At 47.1% G+C, this 23,586-nt stretch overlaps 1 protein-coding gene and 1 non-coding gene across 2 annotated transcripts in view; one reads left to right on the top strand and one right to left on the bottom strand.

Moving 5' to 3' along the window:
• The window catches only part of LOC132413675 (phospholipid-transporting ATPase IB), a 518,461-nt gene that overhangs the window by 40,290 nt on the left and 454,585 nt on the right, over window positions 1-23,586 (bottom strand). Inside the window, exons 34-35 of the mRNA XM_059995779.1 lie at window positions 18,282-18,370; window positions 11,826-11,930 (exon numbers count right to left, since the gene is read on the bottom strand). Of these exons, the coding sequence (XP_059851762.1) occupies window positions 11,826-11,930; window positions 18,282-18,370 (194 nt within the window). The remainder of the gene's footprint in view (window positions 1-11,825; window positions 11,931-18,281; window positions 18,371-23,586) is intronic.
• TRNAW-CCA (transfer RNA tryptophan (anticodon CCA)) lies at window positions 15,691-15,764 on the top strand. The gene has a single exon. It is a non-coding gene; the product is annotated as a tRNA-Trp (tRNA).

The raw sequence follows: 23,586 nt of genomic DNA, 5'->3' as shown, positions 1-23,586 counted from the left end.
CTGCGGCATGTGGGATCTTCCCCGACCAGGACTTGAACCCATGTCCCCTGCATTGGCAGGTGGATTCTTAACCACTGTGCCACCAGGGAAGTCCTAAAGGTTCTTACAGTTGATCTTACAAATCGGTCACTTACTAGAAAGGTTGTAACTATATATCGCTATTTTAAAGAAAGCATTCTATGTGTCCATTCATGTAAAATAATAGTGACAACGAGCCTATTCAACTGAGTGCTTTGCTTGACCCTGTTCCTGTCTCCAGTCAATTCTGCAACAAGAGCAATCAGTTATTCAGGATGTATTTCAGAGAGTTTAGTGCTTACGGAAACTGTTGGTTGCTTCTTTATATGACTTGTACATTTTTGATAAGAAATTTAAGCGAATTTATATTATTTATATGTTATGTGTTCTTTATATTTATATATTATTTAATAATTATAAAATTATGTAATTGTTTAATATATATTAATATTATTTTATATATTAATTTAAGCAAATGAATCATCATTATATGAAATATAATCAAGAAAAAAAAGAAAAACTGTCTGAGGTTACAAGGTGAACTGTGAAACCCTTAAACTTGGCAACTAAGTTCTGTACATCGAGGCTTTTCTAGGTACAACCCAAAAGAAAGTAGAGAAAAATTGGATATAGAGATAAGACATCTGTCCTCCCTAGGATATTAATTTCAGATTTTTGTCATTTTGAAAATCATCTGAGTGTCACCACCGACTGACTTTAAAACAAATACATGTGTTAATTTGAATTTTTATAATAAATTCGTACTAATAAATATCTTCCGTTTTATATTTCGGTATTTTGCTTAACTTTTATTTTATTTTTTTAACATCTTTATTGGAGTATAATTGCTTTACAATGGTGTGTTACTTTCTGCTTTATAACAAAGTGAATCAGTTATACATATACATATGTTCCCATATCTCTTCCTTCTTGTGTCTCCCTCCCTCCCAGCCTCCCTATCCCACCCCTCCAGGCGGTCACAAAGCACCGAGCTGATCTCCCTGTGGCTATGCGGCTGCTTCCCACTAGCTAGCTATTTTACATTTGGTAGTGTATATATGTCCATGCCACTCTCTCACTTCGTCCCAGCTTACCCTTCTCCCTCCCCATATCCTCAAGTCCATTCTCTAGTAGGTCTGTGTCTTTATTTCCATCTTACCCCAGGTTCTTCATGACCTTTTTTTTTTTTTCCTTAGATTCCATATATATGTGTTAGCATACGGTATTTGTTTTTCTCTTTCTGACTTACTTCACTCTGTATGAGAGACTCACTACAAATAACTCAATTTCGTTTCTTTTTATGGCTGAGTAGTATTCCTTTGTATATATTTACCACATCTTCTTTATCCATTCATCTGTCGATGGACACTTCAGTTGCTTCCATGTCCTGGCTATTGTAAATAGTGCTGCAATGAACATTTTGGTACATGACTCTTTGAATTATGGTTTTCTCAGGGTATATGCCCAGTAGTGGGATTGCTGGGTCGTATGGTAATTCTATTTTTAGTTTTTTAAGGAACCTCCATACTGTTCTCCACAGTGGCTGTATCAATTTGCATTCCCACCAACAGTGCAAGAGGGTTCCCTTTTCTCCACACGCTCTCCAGCATTTATTGTTTGTAGATTTTTTGATGATGGCCATTCTGACCGGTGTGAGATGATATCTCATTGTAGTTTTGATTTGCATTTCTCTAATGATTAATGATGTTGAGCATTCTTTCATGTGTTTGTTGGCAATCTATAAACTCAAAATGGATTAAAGACCTAAATGTAAGGCCAGACACTATCAAACTCTTAGAGGAAAACATAGGCAGAACACTCTATGACATAAATCACAGCAAGACCCTTTTTGACCCACCTCCTAGAGAAATGGAAATAAACACAAAAATAAACAAATGGGACCTAATGAAACTGAAAAGCTTTTGCACAGCAAAGGAAACGATAAACAAGACAAAAAGACAACCCTCAGAATGGGAGAAAATATTTGCAAATGAAGCAACCGACAAAGGATTAATCTCCAAATTTTACAAGCAGCTCATGCAGCTCAATATCAAAAAAACAAACAACCCAATCCAAAAATGGGCAGAAGACCTAGAGACATTTCTCCAAAGAAGATATACTTAACTTTTTAGTTTAGGTATGGGATTCCATGGCTTTAAAACATCACGGGAATCACGTGTTCAAGAAAACCGGGTCCTGCATTCTCCTTGCTTATACCCTTCCCATGGCTCTGGCGGCTGAAACCCTAGTCCCCTGGGCTGGCTCACAGACCCCCGAGGGACCGAGTGACGTGGGCCCTGCCGCCGCCTAGAAGACTCTGCCCGCACCTCGGAGGCACGGGCCAGACCAGGCGGGCCCCCTTGGCCTTCCCACCAGACCTCTCTGCAGCCAGCAGGGCTCCTTCCCCAGATCTCCATCTGGGTGGCCGTGTGTACTGTTTTTATTTGGGTCTCGGTAAGTGTCATCCTGGGAGGCTTTCCTGCCCACTCCAGCCCGGCCAGTCATGCCCCAGGACAGAGCTCTGCCTCACTTTCCTCATTTTCTCCTGTTCATTCACGTGTTGCGTCTGTTACCTTCACGGGACCACGTGAGACCCGGCACAGTGGGAAACTGTCTCTCTTGCTCCGAGCTGCGCCCTGGCCTGGCCCGCCCTCGCTTCCGACGCGGCCCCGATTAAGACATCACTGGTTCTATTTGCTATGAAGCCAACGTGGTGACTCAGTTGCAAGTGTGAACTCCCAGTTACCACCACCGACCTCACCCTGAACCGATCCTAGTTACTAGAGAGAGAATAAACCCTGAACATCCCTTTTTCCACTGCCTTGTTAGGAAGGCTTTGCTGGGCTCCCTGAGTGGCTGAAAACCGAGGCCACATGGTTAGCAGTCATTCCTGTGTCCTGTGTCCTGGCCCAGGGAAGAATTTACTATCATGAGACACAAATAAATCTATCGCTAAATGCAGTGATGCCCGCTACGGTGACCATCTCCTAGCTGTAACTTTTACATGTTCTCCAAGTTCTTCTCAACCACAAGGCCAATGATGTCATATTCACCTGTGACCACATGGGCCTAGACTGGCCTTCCAAGTGCCAGCCAGCTACAGAGATGGGGGCCACCTCACCTGACACCACCGACCACACCTGGGACCCAGGCGATGTGTTCAGAGTAAGTGTCGGGGCAGAAGCAGACATCGACCGTGAATGCAAAATGTGCGGCAGCACGTCTCCACTTCTCCTTCCCTCCGACAGTCCAGTACGACCAGGGGAATCAGTAACTGTCGTGCACGCACTCCAGAAAGCACTCTGTACCCGTACTTTCAGGGTGTCGCAAAGTCTACACTTCTTTCCTCGGCCTCCCCAAACTGAGGAATGAAACAGACCAGAGGATCTGGTTCGTCCTGGAAGTTATCTCATTGTGACTCAGTTTCAAAGCAGGAGTTCCTGGTCACCCATTTTGGGCCAGCTGGGATGTTTTGCTCCCCTCCCAGCTGTAGCGAAGACAGGGGGGACAAACAACTCACCGATGATGAAAGAAAAGCAATTAGCCAAGATCTTCTAAGAATTTCCCAAAGAACTAATCCCTGCTTGGAATGTAAAACACCACCATTCAAATTATATGACCTATACAACAAAAACAAAAATTTCAAGTCTACCTCTGATTGTTTCTATTGTTGATCAAATAGCTTAAATAAAATCAACTTTCAAAAAAAAAAGGATTAAAATATTTCATGTTAGTTTAAAAGGGACGCAGTGAGCCATCAGCGCTAGTTACTTACTGACATTAACTTCATGTAAAAATGACTTTATCTGCCAACTTTTGGCAGAGAAAGTTGACACTGAGCTAACTTAAGTCATAATCCAAAAAATAAATGTATTCAAGTCATCCGAGAAATAGGATGAGGACTGTTGCCAGCAAACCACTGACCAACGCTGAACCTGTCACCTCCCTACACTGCAAGGAAACAGAGTTCCTTCCCGGCCCTCTCCAGGCGTCCTGTATAGAGGCTGTCATCGTTCATCAAGCCGTGGGCAGTGGCCGGGCTCTGGGCAGATTCTAGAACAGCTAACACACCACTCAAAGGTGGATGAGAAATCCTTTTCTTGTTTCAAAACGAATGACACATGGTATTCAGAAAAGTTGTTTTAATTATTAAACACCAGGCCCTAACAACCACAAAAAGGCCCTCAGGATAGAACATCTGTAAAATAACAGCCGATTATTTTTAGTCGATGCGGCAGCTTAGGTGTTCATTAATCAAATGCTAATTAGGTCTCTCGCCTCCTTAAGAGTTTATTCCCTCATCCTTTCCTTCCTGTGCCCAGGATGCAGACAGTCCCCAGAAATCCTCACTTGGGCAATCCCATCAGCCCTCCTGTCATTTCACTCTCTTTGTCCCACGAATGCATTTCCTCACCTGTCCTGAGATTTCCCTGGTCTCGCCTGGGAGTGTTGCTGACTCCCCAGGTGGTGGTTTTCCTGAGGAGGCTCCTTGGTCTCTAAACTAAAATATTTGCCGGACTTAGGCCTTGCCCAAGGTTCTTCCCCACGCGGGATTAAGCACACTCAGGTTTTTTTATAGATACGCTGGTCCCCAGTAAGGTGATGCTGGCTGGAAATCACTTTCTCAACAAGTCTGTTCCATGTTCTTTCTACATTTAGGGCCCTAAAGCCACCAGCACCACGACTCTCTGGCTCCTGCAGAGCTCTGCTCAAGACCCCATCAGGCTGGCCAACGGCAGGCCCCGGTCTGCAGCCTCTGATGGGGCTCCCGCCCCCGGGCGGGCACCCCTCCTGGCCTCCAGGGCTCCACTGCTTTCCGGGGACTCTAATGTAGGTCAGATTGGAAATGGAAACACCTGGGTGATTGTCAGTATCCTGGCTTCTTGGAAAGAGGCCTGGACTTCAGAGATGGGGTCCAGCCCCTGTTTAGTTGGGCCACCTGGGCAGGTGAGTCCACCTCCCAAAGGCCAAGCTCCCCCCTCTGCACAGGAGGAGACTGTCATTCGCTGCCCACGGTGATGATGAGAAAAATCTAATTCTGTTAAGCCCATGGCATTAAAAACAAGCAAGGGGGCACTTCCAGAGATTAAAAGACTTAGAAACACAGCCCAGAACATTACGTGTGGACCTCGCCTAGATCCTAAAACAAATCTAATGAAACCCTAAAAAGACAGGGCTGAGATGATCCAGAAGGTCCCTTTACGGACTGAGTATCAGTCGATACAGAGGAACGATGGTTAATTATTAGATGTGATAACAGGCCCTGGAGTTACAGTGTTTCGATGTCACAACACAAGCAAGGATAAGATGTATTAGTTATAGACATGTTATGATGTAAGATACTTAGAGCTACATGTTGAAGTATGTAGGGATGAAATGCTGTCACGTCTGGGATTTGCAAAGGAAAAATAGGGGTGAGGAATTCCCCAGTGGTCCAGTGGCTAACTAGGGCTCTGAGCTGCCATGGCAGGGGGCCCGGGTTCAATCGCTGGTCGGGGAGCTAAGGTCATCCTGCAAGCTACGAGCATGGCCCACCCCACCCCCCAAAAAACAGGGGCAAAAAGGGGCTAGATGAAGCAACTGTGGCAAAATCTTGGTAAGTGTTGAATCCGGGCAATGAGTACACAGCAATTCGTCGTCCTAGTCTCTCTACTCTCATGTATGTTGAATATTTGAATAATTTAGAAAACTTGAAAAATGAATGTACTGAGGGAAGCCCAGGCAGATGTCAGGATAGTGGGAGAAGTCAGAAACGAGGGGGCAGTGTCAGTGTGCCTGGAGAGGAAGCATTTGTCCTCAGGTCTGGGTCCCTCCAGGACAGGGATCTGACTCCTTTGTCCAAGTCCTCTGGGAAAACCATGTGTGTTCAAAGGGCCAGCGAAACTGAATTGATTCTGCTTCTAAGTTAGAGACAGAGGGGTGTTAACGCTTTCGGAAAGCCTACATATGCTACAGATTTAATATGTATTATTTCATTTAAACCTCAAATCAAATTGAGGATAAGACAACTTAAGTTCAGAGACGTTAGTAACTCAGCCAAGGTCACACAGCTCAGTGAGTGGCAGGGCTTGGAGCTCAATTCAGGTCTGTCTCTACAGTCTCTGCTCTGTCCTCAGCTTCATGACACATCGATGGAAAAAATGTACCTGGAAGTGAAATAAATCTTAAGCAGGTGTTGGAGGCAGACATTTGCCACCTGGCCTGAAGAGGTTCGCTAAACTGATGCCGTAGTTCCCTAAACTTTTAGCTAATAAAATGACTAATAGGTATTTTAGAGGAAAAAAGTGGGAGAAGGGGTGGGAGGGAAACAAAAGGAAGACACAGCTCACACCCTATACTTTGAGAAAAAAAGTATTCTTCCTGAAATGACATAAGGCTTATATTGGAGAAATGTATCTCCTGTTTTGAGCCTTGCTTATACTCATCTTTGACTCAGCAGTTGTACCAATTTTGACTTGGAGATATGATGATACCAACACCATTTTAAACATCAAAGGATTTCTGTTTAAAGACCAAAGCGTAATGGATTTTTTTTTTTTTTTTTTTGCGGTACACGGGCCTCTCACTGTCGTGGCCTCTCCCGTTGCGGAGCACAGGCTCCGGAGGCGCAGGCTCAGCAGCCACGGCTCTTGGGCCCAGCCGCTCCGCGGCATGTGGGATCCTCCCGGACCGGGGCACGAACCCGCGTCCCCTGCATCGGCAGGCGGACTCTCAACCGCTGCGCCACCGGGGAAGCCCCCAAGACCAAAGCATAATGGATATTTTTTAGTTGAGTACACACTCAAAATGTATTGGGAAGTTTTTGTGTTTTCTTTTTTTCTTTAATTTATTTTTAATTATTTATTTTTGGCTGTGGTGGGTCTTCGTTGCTGCGTGCAGGCTTCTCTCTAGTTGAGGCGAGCAGGGGCTACTCTTCATTGTGGTGCGAGGGCGTCTCATTGCGGTGGCTTCTCTTGTTGCGGAGCACGGGCTCAAGGCGCGCGGGCCCCAGTGATTGTGGCACGCAGGCTCAGTAGTTGTGGCTCGCGGGCTCAGTAGTTGTGGTGCATGGGCTTAGTTGCTCCACGGCATGTGACCTCTTCCCGGACGAGGGCTCGAACCTGTGTCCCCTGCATTGGCGGGCTGATTCTTAACCACTGAGCCACCAGGGAAGCCCTGTGTTTTCTTTTTAATGTAATTGGTTTCAAAAGAGCCTGGGAGAGTACGGCCTGGTCGGGGGGAGTGGACAAGCTTTCCTTTGTCTGAAAATCTTGCTGATGTGTTTCAGGCTCTGACTCTGGTTGTTGGCAGATAACACTCCATGAGGAGGCCCGGATCGTCAGTGAGGACGGCACCCTGGCTGTGCGGAGTAGCCTTGATGGAATGGAAGCTGGGTGGACACGGGCCGTGGCCCAGACGGAGGAGCGGATCAGATTCCTCTGGAATTCCCGAGAGGTGGGTGGCCGTCTAGATTTCCCCGTGAGCGCTGGCTCAGGCCGGGGGGCAGGAAGCCTGTGCATCAATGTTCACAAAAGACAGAAAACCACACGGGGGATGCAGTGATGGCTCGCGGCCCGGGGAGGACCAGCCGCACGGCTTCCTTTGCCCAGGGCTCAGCATAAGCTGTACTCGGGGAAAGCACTTAAGCGAAAGGGAATCCCACTGCCTCGCTGGCCCAAGGCAGGGGCAGCAACCAGAACTCTTGACCTTGAAACTGGAGAAAATCAGCGCAGGGCCCACCCCACTCCCCTCCCACCAACGATGATGAGCAGAAGGAAGGTCTAGAACAAGACAAGGGTCTCCTTGCTGTTTATCCAGACTGAGCATAACTGGGAAACTAGGTGTTTCCATCAAATACATTCAACCTTTTTTCTCGCTTTGATGAAACACCTAAAAGACCAGGACACCCCCTACCACACACCAAGGAAGAAAAGAAGTTTAAGGGGAAAAAATTAGTTTGTCATTTACATGACATTTTAGGCATTTGTGTGAATTATGTTTGTAAAGTAAGTGAGCATCGGTAGATTTTCTTCCAGCAGGAAAAAAAAAAAAAAAAGAATGAGCTACACGTTGGGCATAAAGAGGGATGAACAACAAGGTCCTACTGTATAGCACAGGGAACTATAGTCAATATCCTGAGAGAGACCATAATGGAAAATATAAAAAAGAATGGATGTATATGTATAACTGAGTCACTTTGCTGTACAGCAGAAATTAACACGACGCTGTAAATCAACTGTGCTTCAATTAAAAACAAAAAAAAAGCAGTAAAGAGGGAAAAAATATTACCAAATATTGAAACAAGGAATTCTTCCGCTTACCTCCTCATTTTTCAGATGGTACAAAGTGATGGTGTGCATGACAGACTCTGCTCCACAGACGGAACAGTAGGGCTGTCTCTTGGGAAAGATCACTGGGAAGATGGTTTGGGGAAAGGTATTCTCAACGATCTAAATATCACTAAGTTTCTAGCATCTCTAAGCTACACACACTCCACAGCAAGAAAAGTGTTCCACCCGGAAAAACCAAACTAAAAATCAAAAAGACCCATTTTTGTTCATTCCCTTGGTATTTCTTACTTGATGATATTTTCTAGATATCGAATTCCCCTTCTCATTATCAGCTTGTTTTCTCTAAGTCGTGAGAACAGGCTGATTTATGCCCAAATGACACAGGTTACTGGAAGCCGATTTACTCATGAGAAAGGGCAGAAGCCGGTTTGTGAGATTTTAAGGGTTATCAAAATCGTGAAAAAGTTTGGGGGCTTAGATAAGATCACTACAATGTTCAAGTATTTTACTGAATGAATGAAGGGCACATAGGGACACTTAAGCATCTCCAGCTACCATTTCAAAATGGTCATTGGGCACAAGGGGGTTTTAGGATTCATGCATAAAGATTTGGGTTCTATTTCTTGTGAGTACGTTCCTGAGGAAAACGCCGGACTATTTGCCAGCCACCTGGATCGGGGTTTTAAGACTTGGCAGGCTGTCCTCGAGGGGCCCTCGGGAAGGGCGTCAGAGCTGAGCTGAGGAACAGCGATGGTCAGGGAGGCAGGATGCCAGGTACTGGGGCAGTGGGAGTTGGGAGGACCAGCTCCAGGCCTGTGCATCTCTGCACACATAGGACCACCTCCCCATCTGTGCTTCCACGTGAGCTCTACTCTCAAGCCACGAGATGAAGGGCCCTGTCACTAGAGGCCAAGCGATGGCCTGTATCCCCCTGTGGCCACTTTCAACAGGAGCAAATGCCCCGGGGCACCAGGTGCACGGATGCTGCAGGTTCACCTTCCTCTCTTCACTGGACTTTGGCGTTTTCCGCTCAGTCAACAGATATTTACAGAGCTTCCCCTACGTGCCAGACTGACAGTGGGAGAGAGATGCACGGATGAACCCAAATATCTGACGGGGTGGGGAATCGGGCACGGGGAGCTGAGAGAAGAGACAGAACACTCAGGGTCTCTCAAAGAGGGAGTCAGTGCCTGAATCTCCGGAAGGAAGGACAGCGCTGCGGAAATCTCTGCCCGCGCTCCTGCGCTGGCCACCCCTCCCCCAGCCCGCAGCAGCTCCGGAGCAGCTCAGGAATCCAAGCAGGTGATGAAGGAACAATTGTGAGGGCAGAGTCTTCTCCCAAAGAGAGCAGCTGCCTCCCCAGGCTGCACATGGACCACCCAGGAGATCTGGGGGACGTTAGGAGGGAGAAGGCAGACGTGCGTGCGGGGAGGTGGCACTGAGGATGGTGGGAGGCCTGGGGCCCCTGAACTATCTTCCTAGGAGCACAAAAGTGAGGCCAGATCCTGGGACAGAGAGAAAGGAGGCCGTGACCCCTCGAGGACCTCCTGCATCCAGCCGCTCACAGACACTCCCATCGACTACCACCGTCGCAGGTGTACAGAGCGCCCACAGAAGAGATCCCAGAACGTAGAAGGCAGGAGACCACGTTTAAACTCTAGCTGTCTTCTGATCCATCTGAACATGTAAAAGGGAATTTTGAACAGGATAAGGGCATTTAGACATTACATTCTTTTTGAATCTGCAAAAGAACGTGTGTATATATATATATACACACGTAGGTATAACTGAATCACTCTGCTGTACACCTGAAACTAACACACGTTGTAAATCAACGACACCTCAATAAAAAAATAAATATTTTTTAAAAATTACATTTTTTTAAATCAACCGCAAGCTCTCTCAAGGCTGACAGCCCACGACACCCTTCAGCGTCACGACCCTTCTTCCAGACTGAAGCCCGGCCCCCGACGTTGTGCTGGTCTTCACGGGTCAACGTGCCGTCACACGCCTTGTTCCATTAAAACCCTAACACAACATGCCCCCCACCAGCCGGCCATTCACCTTCTTCTAGAACAGACGAGGACAGTCTCGTTATAGGAAATCTGTCACCCAAGGCCGTGTGGGTCATCAGGACCAGAATTCAAACGCGGGCTCTGAGCTCCGTGGACGCACGCGGTCCTTCCCTCCACACGTCCGACTCAAGCCTTTGCCCAGGCGTCTGCCGCAAACACGCCCTCATCCTTTCTGTCCGTTACCATCTGCCCGTCCTCAAAGCCCATCCTGTCATCGAGAAAGGCTTCCCGATGTCTAATGGGGAGAAGAGCCCTGCTCACCCTTAGCCTGTGTGGCCCGTGTAACCGTTACACACAGACCCCCTTAAAGCCCGGCCCCGCCCGCCCCAGTCCTGACTTCAAGCTTCAGGCGGTGACCCTGTCCCGTTGATAGATAACTACTCACAACAACAAGCACAGCTGCCATACAGTGTATACTAATGGACTCAGTAAAATTAAGTCATAAGCACACACAGGAGCCACAACTTCAACTCCATACTCTTCAACCCCTTTCCTAAAATATCTAGTCATTTGAGATAATATTCCAAATACTTCTGAAAATGTTTGGATTGTCTTTCCTAAAAGCAAAATAGAACAAACAGAATGCTTTGTTTTCACTGCTTTGAAAGATGTACAACAGAACAGAAACAAAACAGAACATAAATACAACAGAAGTATTCAACCTCTAGACTTTTGTTTCTTGAGCAGTTGGCTACAGGGTTCCTTCTAAGCACGGAGAGGAGAGTTGTGCTCATAATTTCCCAGACATTCATGTCCCTAAGGCAGCAAGAGTCTCCTTACTACCCTGCAAATTCTCCTTGGGCCCAGGTCAATTTTCTTCGGTAAATTTTAACCGAATGCAATCTGATAACATTTTAACATATGCAATTAAACAAAACCTACTCACGTGCCCAGCAGTTAGGTGTGGGGGGAGGAAGCTGAGGCTCTATGAGAAAGAAGGGGGGTCGGGAGCCCTTGCGTCCCTGGACCAGCCAGTAGGTCACGTGAGGCTTTCTCAGCCCCAGCAGCAAAAAAAAAATTCATTAAAAACAAAACAAACCCCGGGTATACCCGAAATGAACTGTAACCAAATCTACACGAGTAACACGCATTCTTCAGCCAGCAAACCTTCAGGGCAGATACACTTTAGTGTCAGAATTGGGCCTGGTATCAAAAGGCCTGGTTTTTAAACACTCTGCTAATGCTGCCAACACAGAACTTCCCCTGAGATCACAACGCTACTATTTCTATTTTCCATGCGTGGGTTGTTTTCCCATGTCCAGACCCCACATAAACCCCCATCTCACCCAGGGGCAGACCCAGGGACCCAAAAGTCAGATTTCACGTTGCCCCTGAGAGGGCGAGATCTACACCTCACGCAGCCCATCTCACGCTGCACACCAAGAAGCGGGAAGGAAACCCGGGAACGAAAGGCGGGAAAAAGGAGAGGGGATCCTCAGGGCATCGGCCCGGGGCTGCCCACCTCTTTCCGTTACTGTCCCGGAGCATCGCTCTTCCCATCACTCTGGACTTCCTTTCCAGCTCCTGCACCTCCTCCAGAAGTGTTTTCTTGCAGGTGTGCTTGGCCCTGTGTCACAAGGAAGAGACAAGAAGGACATGACACGTGAACTTTACACAGCCTTGAAGATGAGCTGCTCCCTTCGTGGGCCACATCTCATGCCCGCTGACCCGGGCCCAGGCCTGGGGACATGGAACATTCACTGTCCCCGTGCATGGCAAGGGCTCCACCTCCGCAACCTGGGAAGCACCCCAAGTCCTTGCAGAACAGACTCGGGCCGTGAGGGTCAGAAGCTGCCCCCCTAAAGAGCATCGCCTGTCACTGCAGAGCTGGCTGAGGCCCCCTGCGTCCAGACAGAAGCCCGGGGTACCTGGAGAGTCGTGGGTCAATCTCTAAAGCTTTTCACTGCAGGACCAAAAGACCCAGAAGATGCTTTAATCCTCGCCCTAGTGGATGCATGTGGGTCCCTCGGGCTGTGCCCTGACAGTGAGATCAGGAGCCTGGGGGGGCGGGCGCGGGCAGGGGTGGGGTAACAGTCTTCTCTCTCCTTTTAGGGTGAAAAGAGCCACTGTTGCAGCAGGACTGGGAATTATGATGCCAGAGTTCACAGTCATCGTGCCGAACCCTTGACCTGAAATTTGGGTCAACACAAATATCTGGACACAGATCTCCTTTCTTCCCTTGCAGAGACTTACCATCAGGGCCCATGTCTGCAGGCCTCGGCGGCGTGAAACAAGGGATGGGGTAACAAAACGGTCTGGCCTTTCCAGCCGTGTAAACTGCAGACGGGCCCCGCTTCCTGACCCGCAGGAAGAGTTACCTGCACCCTTTCCTGATTAAACTAAGAAATACCTTAACAATGTTCCAATAAGTGTCCGATTGCAAAGGTCTTCCTAAAATTGAGCTTAAACAGAGAGCAGCTGGTTGGAAACTATACAGGGGAAGAAAGGGCATTTAAGGAGACACAGGTTAGAAATGGGAAAAGAAAAACTATAAAAAGCAAGAGGGCCCTAACGGAGCAGCCCAGGGCAGCGTTCCTTCTTCTGAAAAGCTCGTTCGTTTCCGTACAAATGCATGTGGGGAGCCCACCAAGTAGCCGGACTCAGAGACAGAATCAGAACAAAACTGAGCGCATCTTCAAGGACGTGGGACAGTGAGATGGAACACTCTGGAGACGTGAGCTGTTCCACGGAAACACGTACTGCCGTCTGCCCTCCACCTTCAAGGAAAGGAAGTCTGTGAAGACAGCGCCCGGTCATCTGCTGACACCCCAAGTTCATCTCCGAGGGAGAATCGGGGCTGAGACTCTGTATATGGTCAGTCATTAATTTCCCCGGAGGAAACAAGAGAAATGAACCACACAGGTTTTCACACATAATTCCTTAACCACACCAAGCAATGTCCTGAGACTCCGGGGTGTAAAATACTGCAGTTCAAAGCGGAGATGGCGGCATTTTCATTGAAACAAGAAATGAGAAAACGTTTAACTTTTTGCTGGAAAGGAGACAGTCAAAAAGAATGTGACAGTTGATACCGTTCAATATGAATGAATACGCTGGGCCCAAACTTTACCTTTGAACTCACAGGTTTCTGGGGCTGTGTGGATAAAAGCCAGCTGCGTAAACAGCCAGCCCCACTCCACGGGTTCACGCCAGATACGTGGGTCCCGTGGAGCATGTCGGGTTCGTCCTAGAGAATGAGCTTTCTCGCTTACTGTTTCAGGACTGTCCTCACTCCATCATCCTCCCTTGCTCTGCACCCTCCTGCCCACAGAGCAAGCAGGGTTCACTAACCCCTAGACCAGCCCCCAGTGTTCTCCTCTGGGCTGGGGGCTAGGGGGAAGGGTGACACAAAGAAGTAGGCTTGGAACAGGAAGCCTGGACCACAGGGCGCAGAGCACACTGGAAACGTCCAGCCTGGGCCAAGAGCAAAGAGAGCCTTGACCCACTGTGCTGGAGCTGCCGGTTTCCACTCATTCACAAAACTGCCTGAGAGGGAAATAATTTCAGTATCTTGATGCTCCTGGGCGTTGTTCACGTTCCCAGTGGATGAAAATGCACCCATATCCAAGATGGATACCACCCAATTTTATAGTGTCAATATTTCCACTAGGCTAGTTCCCGTGAGCCAGCCTGGGAGCTTAACCAGTGTGAGAACACAGTTAGTCCTTCTGCATGAAGCACTGCTGTACATACAGGTGACGCTAGCAATTTAAAACCATTTTCTCGGGCTTCCCCGGTGGCGCAGAGGTGGACACGGGTTCGAGCCCTGGTCCGGGAAGATCCCACATGCCGCGGAGCAACTGAGCCCGTGCACCACAACTACGGAAGCCCATGCGCCTACAGCCCGTGCTCCACAACAAGAGAGGCCACCGCAGTGAGAAGCCCGCGCACCGCAACTTAGAGCAGCCCCCCGCTCACCGCAACTAGAGAAAGCCACACGCAGCAACGAAGACCCAACGCAGCCAAAAATAAATAATAAATTAATTAAAAAAAAATAAAATGGAATAAAACCATTTTCTCAAGAACCTTTACCCAATAAGGCCTTACTTAAAGAAATGATTCTAAGACCTCCCCTGTCAAAGTCTGCGTATGAATGGACTAAAATCTAATACTTATAGGTTTCAAAGGCCAGGCTCTAAGCGTTAGCCACTGGCATGGAAACTGGATCTCTCCCATTACCTGTGGACAGCTGGTTCCCAGGGGTCCAGGACTGCTCACCCAACCCCACGTCAGGAGGCCAGGTGATCACGGAAGGCTCAGGTAGGGGCACTTAGCCCCTGTAAGGGAGTGTGGTGACCCACAGCGAGCCTTCAGATAGAACAGGAGTATCTCCAGGTTACTGGGGATTTTTGAAATAAATAAGTCAGCTTAGAATCTTGCACTCTTCATCTCCTTGTTTCTGAAACTTTTTTCCTGGACTCTTTCTTTCTTTTCTTACGGAAGGAAAGCAAGTCGGAAGGAAATGGTAAATTCTAAGTGGGGATGAAAATATAAATGCAATGTGCTTCAAAGAAATCAGTCCAGTTAGAAAGTATTAAAAAAAATCAAGGCCCCCGTTGTACACAGGAATTTCTTATTACCTTTTATTTCCATTGAACTGCCTATCTGGGATTATAATAAGGAAATGAAGTCATTCTGGACTTGCTGAATGCATCGTGTGCTGACTGGTAAGGTACCAGAGATACAGCTAGACAAGAGGAGATGGGTTCCTAAGTTCCGTGGCCTTGAGCTTTGTATTATTTTTATAAAGCAACATAAATGAATTTCTCCTCAATGAGCGTAAGTGCATGGCAGCTTACCTAAAAATGCTGTCATAGGTAAACATTTTGGAAGCACGTAAGCTAAAGGATATTAAAATAGTTCTGGGCAATTTAAACTTCATGCGTGTAATAAAAATATTCATTAGCCAGGTATCACATACAATCAATCAGTTATTTTAATAAAAGATGTGTTAGTTTGGTCCCTCATGAAAATTCTGGTTAACAGGATAACAGAGGAGGTATTATACGGTGTCCAAATCTGACTTAAGATAGACTAATAATGGATCTTCATCAGAAACTCGATAGACTTCATGGAAAAAATGACCGAGTTACCTCATGCTGTTTTTTTTTTCCTTTACTGTTAACAATGCAGGTCCTGAAATGGGAGAGAGACTGGACAAAGAAAAGGGAAAATGCAGGGAGACAGAGCAAACCAGAGCATACAGAAATATATGTGAAAGGGCAGGCCTGCCTTGGGCTGGAATTTAAAAGCTCTTTCCAAATAGAGTTAGCCACCAAAATTCAAAACAAAACCAAAAAGCCTTAAGACTGGTTCAAGGTGGACTTTCCCTGGTGGTCCAGTGGTTAAGACTCTGCGCTCCAAACGCAGGGGACCCGGGTTCTGATCCCTGGTCGGGGAACCAGACCCCGCATGCTGCAACTGAAGAGCCTGCACGTGGCAATGAAGATCCCGCGTGCCGCATCTAAGACCCGGAGCAACTGAATAAATAAATATTTAAAAAAAAAAAGAGATCGGTCCAAGGTGAGATGAAAGAACCATCGCAAACCTACAGAAGGTTCCGGATGCTGCCCCAAGCTGGCTCACCACAGCCACGTTGTCCAGCTACTGCCCGACTCCCCACCACGCAACTCAAACTCTTCTCTCAAGTCCAAGGTGCGGCCTAGCACATCGCGTGTCAAGAAACATTCCAAAATTTGCACCAAATAACGGGCGATTTTCTGGAAAATCAGGATGAATATTTGTGTTCAGTGTGCCAGAAGGAAAAAGAGGACACATTTTATAAAGCTGAAGAAGGAGAAATGACAGCTGAGTAGCGTGGTCTCATCAGAGGTAAGCAACTCATAGTACGCTTTCCTTCTTGGGAGAAGCCTCTGATTTTCCTTGACTCAACAAGAAATATTTCAGGCTGGTAGTATGACAGGAAGTAAAACATGGGCCCCGTGATCAGAGGGAACATGTCCAAAGAAACGGGCCCAATTCCTGTTTTTGAGGAGAGGGCTAAGTATAGTGTAGACGTTAACTGTATGTTATAAATTGGGCATATACTTTGGGCAGACACTGCAGGTGCGATGAGACAATATACCCTGCTCCTACCTGGCTGGCGAGCTCCTTGGAAAGGAAATGACTTTTACTCTTTCCAGATGGTGGAGCTGGAAGCGGTGTCATTTGATGTATCCTTGCTAAAATGTAAACAGCACTAATTTTACAGTGCCAGGAAAAACCAAAAACAAATCCTGTTGGAGGGAATAGATAATTTGCTTCATGGCGACTGGGAACGTCTACTTGGAATGTACTGGAAAAGATCCAGAAAGCAGAGGAAGAGGCAGAGACACACTCTGAAATGGTAGGAAGATACTTCTGCCGGCATCTCCCTTGGCAATTATCTCGATCTCAACCAAAGATGTTTTTCAGGACATTAATTTAACAGTTGAATTAAAATAGGCTGAGATTGATTTCTAATCAAATCACTGTGCTCAACCCCTGTACACTGAAAAGTGATCTGACGTAACCAACACCACGTTCTGTTTACCTGAAACTAACCTGATGATCTTGCAAAATTGAAGAAATTTGGCAAAGGTAACTATACTGTGCCGCAACTGGGCTATGTGACGAGAGCAAATCCTAGAACTAACATTTTCTTCCAGTTCATTTATGAGATTAAGAAAACATCTTTCCTGGGCATTGTAACTTCATTTCCAAGGATTCTGATCCTGCTACTTCAAGGACACAGTTTTAGCAGATACCATGGAAGCAGTGGTAAATCAAGGCATTTAAGAAATTAGAGTTATTTAATGTTCACTAACAGTTGTCAAACTTAGTGAAGAGAAGAAAAAAAAAAAAACACCTAAAACACGTGCTATAAAATTCTCTCTGTCCCCTTCCCTCTCCACATTAGGTATCATCGGTTGTCAAGATAATGCCAAGATGAAGATTTTTTCCAAGAACATCCTTAACTGTCAGGCAAGAACAATTCTCACTGAGTATGGGAGGAAGGGAGAGAGAGAAATGAAATCTGATGTCTTTTCCTGGAAGGTTTGGAATGAAGTCTCAACTCTCTACCTCAGGGGCCCCAAATAATTATGCTTTGCCCAAAGTAAAGCCAGTCCAGGAGTTGCAATTTTCAGGGAAGTTGGCAACTGTAGGAGGTATCATCAGGCCTACCCCAAATAAAAATCGATATGACCTCATTTTGGAGTATTCCATCTTTTCCTCGCAGATGAAATACAATTTACATTATCTTGGAACTCAGTAGCTTTTTTTTTTTTTACATTGTACATAAGATACTTAGGAGATGATATATTTTGAAACGTATAAACGAAAATCGAGCATGAATTATTTTCTATCGAACCTATGTTATAATTTCATCCTTGTGATTAATCTTCTCATAGACTTGTAAATGGACACTTCAGAAGAATGATATTTGAAGGATTCCTACTGGGAATTATTTGGAGAAATGAAGAACACTTGATTCCAGTATTTGGTGATTTGAAATGACTTCCATAAACATACAATTTCCCTTAAAGCATGGGGTTTAAAGCCAGGTTCTATCTGTGATCACAGAGCACTGATTTTTAGATAGAAGGAGAAATGAATTTTGAGTTATGTTCCTTAAACCTGATGGAATTTCTAAACTTAGAAATTCTCCCCTATAATCGTGTACAAGCAACATCTCTCCTGACCTTCACACAGCCTGACTCCTTTTTGACTATATTCTCATATTAAGGTGAAGCACAGGTTAAAAGAAAAAAAAAAAAAAAGACACAACCCCAAATCCTTTATATCCGTTTCTGGCAGGTGGCAGGAGACGTGTTTCTTCAGAAGTCCCACAGCATCTAATAGCCTACGCTGGGGCCCACTGAGGACTAACTGGAGGGCATCGGACAAGACCTGGGGTACCACTTCATCTTTCACTTACGCTTTCCACACCACATCTTCCATCAGACACGCGGTAGGAACCAGAAATAATCCCAGCCAGAAGTGCGCAGAGCTCAGGACCATGGCTGCCTGCAAGAGACAGAAGTGACATGTGTATTAATGCTCTTTCAAAAAAAGAAAGAGAGAAAGAGAGAGAGAGAGAATTTAATCAGTGAAACACGCCCCAACACACAAAAGCAATAGAACGTATTAAACTAGTGAAAGCTGAAATATACACCCAGGAAAAACGGGAAGGGGACCGGCAGGGTGAGCGCCTTGCCGCGATGTTCATCAGCTCTTGTCTCCATCCTGATATTTTGACGAGTGTTGTCGCCTTTTCTAAAGCGCTTCGAACCCCCACTCTGGTCAGAATATGCTGTCCTAAACCCCTCCTCTGGAGAAATGCTGGAGCCGCCAGACTCCACAGAAATAAACTTCACTCCATAGGCGCCTTGCAACCACCCACGTATCCATCAGTTCCTGGTGCTTCACTGCTCTCCTTCACTGATGTAACCACACCTGGGTGCAAGGCAGAGCGGTTCTCAGCACCCAGAGGAGGAAGGTGAACAGGTTACGGTCCTTGTCTTCAAGGAACTTAAAATGGGGTGGTGTCTCCTACATCACACGTGGAATGGATGTGTCATGCTCGTATGCTCTGGGGGTGAGAGGAAGGCTAGAAGCCTGGGAAGACTTCTTAGCGACAGAGTGTGGGATGTGATGGGAAGAGAAGCAGGATTTCAACAGCTACAGGGACAGAGGGAAGGCGATGACAGGGGGAGACACAGCCTCCGACGATGAGACTCCCAGTTCCCAGGATGCAGGGTCACAGAGAATTTGGGAAGAAGCGGGAGAGGGTCTTAAGGAAGAGTTACAGGGGCAGCTGTCAGTTAGGTGAGGACCTGAAAAGAGGGCTCAGGGCCAAGGCAGGGGGAGGGAAGGAGGCAAGGAGGGAGGGGAGGGAGGGGGAGGGGAGGGAGGAAGGGGGAGGGGGAGAGTTGATTTTGCTCTGAACAGAATCGGAGCCAGGAAGGCAGAGTCCTTAAACTTTGTTTTGAGTGAGCGAGGCCCGAGGGTGGAGCTGGTAGCAGTGGCCAACTACTCGGACAGGGACCGAAGTTAAGTGTGACAGAAGCCTTCACATTCACTGGTTTCTCTTTTCTAAGTGCTCACCACTGGATTCTACCACAATCGATGTGTTCTGCTCCAGCCCACACCTAACCACGTCAGTCTTGCCACTGAACCCCAGCGTGTAGCCCTGTCTGTGGTGTCGGAACTTTATGACAGCAAAACTGAGAAGCAGTGAGATCTGGGGTAAAGTTGAACACCGACCCTGGCCCTGGAGCCCTTGCTTCCCTTTTCTAAAAACAAGACTGCCAGCTTTCTGGAAGAGCAATTTAACACCTTAAAAATACGTGAGTACGTTTTGCCCCGTCTATTACCCATCTCAGAATACATCCTACGGACACAGGTAAGAACTTGAGTAAAGAAGCAAGTACAAGAGTATTCACGTAGTGCCGTACCGTCAAAGGAAGTAAGAAATAAGTGTCCCAGAAGAGGGCTTACTCACTATACTTACTAACACCCAATGGACTTCTGTGTAGCAATTAAAGGGATGCAGAATTGTAATGCTGACATAGAGAGGTGTGATGCGATACTGCTAATAAAACGGATGGGTTCTGAGCGTCTGAAGGGGACCTCCCCCGGCAACAAGGGTAGGGGTGGGAAAGGACGCAGGATTGGCCCACGTCTCAGAATTAAACCTGAGATGTGATCTCCTGATGCTGCCCACCCAAAAGTTACGCTGCATCTTTAAGTGTTAAGCACTGTATATATGTCAGTGTACATCAATACATATCATAGTTTTCGTAAGTTCTGTTTTGGAATTTCCTCACCTTAAAAAAACCACACACGTTCCGGGGCCTCAAATGCAGTTCAGTGGTCCAGACCTTGATCCACTGAGACTGTGCAGACCACCAACCCGTGTGCCCCCTGTGTGCTTCCACGTCAGGAAAAAGGCACAAAATGGTCTATCGAGGGCGTGCGTTGCAGTTTTCTTTTCGTATCTCTTTGGCTAGCTCTAGTTCCCATTTCTCATACAGAAAACATATTACTTACACGTACAAAAAATTTAACTCATCGCCCTCCCCGCCCCACGCCAGTGGCCCAAGCGGACCACAGGAAGGAGCTGGATTATCCAGGTCCTTTCTTTCTGCAAGTCCCACCTTCCCCCTCTAATCCATCCTTGGCTGACCCAGCGACGGGAGGCGGCCTTGTTTAAGATACACTTGTGGGCTACATCCTAGATCATCGGCTGGTGTATTTTGCAAAGAATACAGTCATTTAAGAATACGATTTTATAGAAATGATAGTCACTGTGATGGGATGGAGGTGTTAGCTAATGCTATGATGACAATCATTTTCCAAGATATAAGTGGATCAAATCAACATGTTGTACACCTTAAACATACAATATTATTTGTCACTTCTATCTCAATAAAGCTGGAAAATATTTTTTCGAGAAAAAAATAAAAATAACATGTTCCAACAATGTGTACTATTTAAAATAGTTTATGAAACTCCATAAGAATTCTCATTGCTGACGGAAAATAGGAAAATGACCTTTGAACTGCCCCGCTGAAAATAGGGAGCCGTCTCCCCAGTTGACAAAGGTTCCATGGAAATTTGGAAGCGTTGTTGTTTTGTCACTGGTTTTTAAAACTTGGGGCTGTTTTAAAACACATAATGGACGTAACTCATTTTAAAGGTGTGTCTCCAGAGAGGTTTCTACTATGCCGATTTTCACAGATTGACTGAGGTTTGAGGTGCTGAGATCTTTGCTAAGGCCACAGCTTTTGGTATCGAAATGTAGTCAGATTGCTCTTGTTCTCTCAGAATAATAATAAAAAAGTGCTTACGGAGCTGGGCTAGGTGACACATGACACTTCATTACTCCCCCCTCCCCTCTCACCTGTACTACTGAGTGAGGTTTTAAAAGTACCCTTTTGATGTGCTAACAGCCCCACTGGAAGAAGGGCATCCTCAGTTAACGCACCTCTAGCTACAATGACTGTTAACCACTTAGGTGCCAAATGCACCCACTGGATCTCTTGGGGTGCTTCTCAGTCTGCTTTCAGAACGGATACAGAATGGACAAGAAGGATTCTTCGTGGGGACAGGGCCGCTGTGCTTCTTCTCCTCCCCCTAAGTCACAGTGAGCACGTGCTGGGGAGCAGAGTTCCTGCCCCCCAGGCAGCGGCCTCGGGCTACTCTTTTTTTTTGTTTTTTGTTTTGCGGTACACGGGCCTCTCACTGCTGTGGCCTCTCCCGTTGCGGAGCACAGGCTCCGGACGCGCAGGCTCGGCGGCCATGGCTCACGGGCCCAGCCGCTCCGCGGCATGTGGGATCTTCCCGGGCCGGGGCGCGAACCCGTGTCCCCTGCATCGGCAGGCAGACTCTCAACCGCTGCGCCCCCAGGGAAGCCCTCGGGCTACTAACTCTTGCTGCTCTGGGGGATTTTCAGCATCTGAGCAGGTAGAGCAGAGCGAGGACTTTGGGTTCAGACGGACCTGGGACAGAACTGTGCCTCTCAGCTTTAGACTGTGACACTTGCACGGGGTAACTGCCCTCTGCGTTCCTCAGTCTCCCCCGCCCCGCGCCGTTAAGATCAGGACAGCAGAAGCACCTCCCTCGCGGGGCTGTGGTACCCAGCACCCTGTTAGCTGTGCTCACAGACATCCATCTCCCCAAACACCCAGGAGCCCTGGACCAAACCTTCCAAAATAAACACACGCTTCTTCCTTCCTTGAAGTCTACCTGGCTCCCCCAACCCCCAAACATCTGTACAGGGCCCCGTGATGCTCTGGAAACAGCTCCGCCTGTAAAATGACTCCGAGGCAGTGAGTGCGCTCGGGGGCTGGCGCATGGCACCCGGCATCTGAGCCCCAGCCAGCTGGCTGCGCTCCATCCCTCAGCTGCCTTTCCGGAGCAGAGCAGTCCGGGGACCCCTCGATGAGACATTTTCTCCACTGTTTTCTTTAACTCTGACAACTGCAACTGAAATTGAGCAGCAGCCCGCGGCCCCCCAGGGATTCCTTCTGCATTTCTCTCTCTCTCTCACTCTTGCCGTTACTTTTTAAGGCTCCTCTAACCAACGTTCAGATTGCATTTTTTTTTTTAAACAGAAAAAAAATGTTCTTGGGGAGAAAAGACTTGACTTCATAAAGAATTTATGATAACCAAATGAGGATGGCCAACGACCCATCCCAAGGACCAAACTGAGCAATTAAGGTGTATGCTTCTACTTTTAAAATGGATCGATTCTTTCAGGAAACTAGAAACTTCACAGCAACAGTCCATCTGCATTCCCTCCTCCAGTGGTTTGGAGCCCTCGTTACGTGCCAGCCTCACGGTCCCTTGGAGAGACCTACAGATGGAGACTGTACAGCCCTTCAAGGCTTCATCTCCACCCGCTCACAGAACGTAGGGCGTGTTGTTAAGGTACCTTTTCTTCGTCTCCAGGGATACGTTGCAGGATGCACATAAGAATCCACTAGCACACCCTGCAACAGCTCCAAAGTCCCCACGAGGGTTTCCCAAATAATAGACCTGTGTATTAGTAGCCGAAAACCAACCCTCCCCTCTTCCAACCCCTCCCCTAGCATTTCCTACTTGAATAAGGCGACACCGCTGGCCTCAGGCACAAGTAAGAGGTGGGTCTTGGTTTCTGCTTCTCCTCTCTTCTATTAAACCTCTCTTCCTGGGCGTTCCCGCGTACATGATTTCTAAGCCCCACAAAAACCCCTGCAAGGGAGACACTAACTGTTCCCATTTTACAGATGAGGCAATGAAGGCTCAGGGGTTACGTGGCCAATTCAAGGTCACCTGGTAAGGGGCTGAGTCAGGATGTGAACCCAGGTCTCTCCGAGTCTAGAGCCAGGGCCTGTCCTGTGGTCTGAGATCCACGTTCTTAACAGACAGTGGCTTTAATGTCTGCTCATAATTCACTAGCATTTTTTTTCTTTTTACTGTATTTGCCAGTGTTTCAATAACTTCTATTTTAATAAATTACAAGCCTTTAGATATATATAACCCAGCTTCCATTTTTATCCCAGGAGTCCTACGCTGACTTCTCCAAACATAAATCAACTCTGCTGCAACACTTCTGACCCTTGTCTTCTTCTATTCTGCTTAAAATGTAACATTTTTAAATGATGAATTTAAAAACTGGGCTCTTTCATGGTAATGTCCTTGTTCCAGAGCACGATGCCACGTGCTGACTCAGCGAGCAGGTGTGCCTCATCATTCAG

This window comes from Delphinus delphis, chromosome 18 (assembly GCF_949987515.2).
Source record: "Delphinus delphis chromosome 18, mDelDel1.2, whole genome shotgun sequence".
Classification (NCBI taxonomy): domain Eukaryota; kingdom Metazoa; phylum Chordata; class Mammalia; order Artiodactyla; family Delphinidae; genus Delphinus; species Delphinus delphis.
Note: the sequence above shows the minus strand (reverse complement) of the source record. Positions and strands in the feature narration are given on the sequence as shown.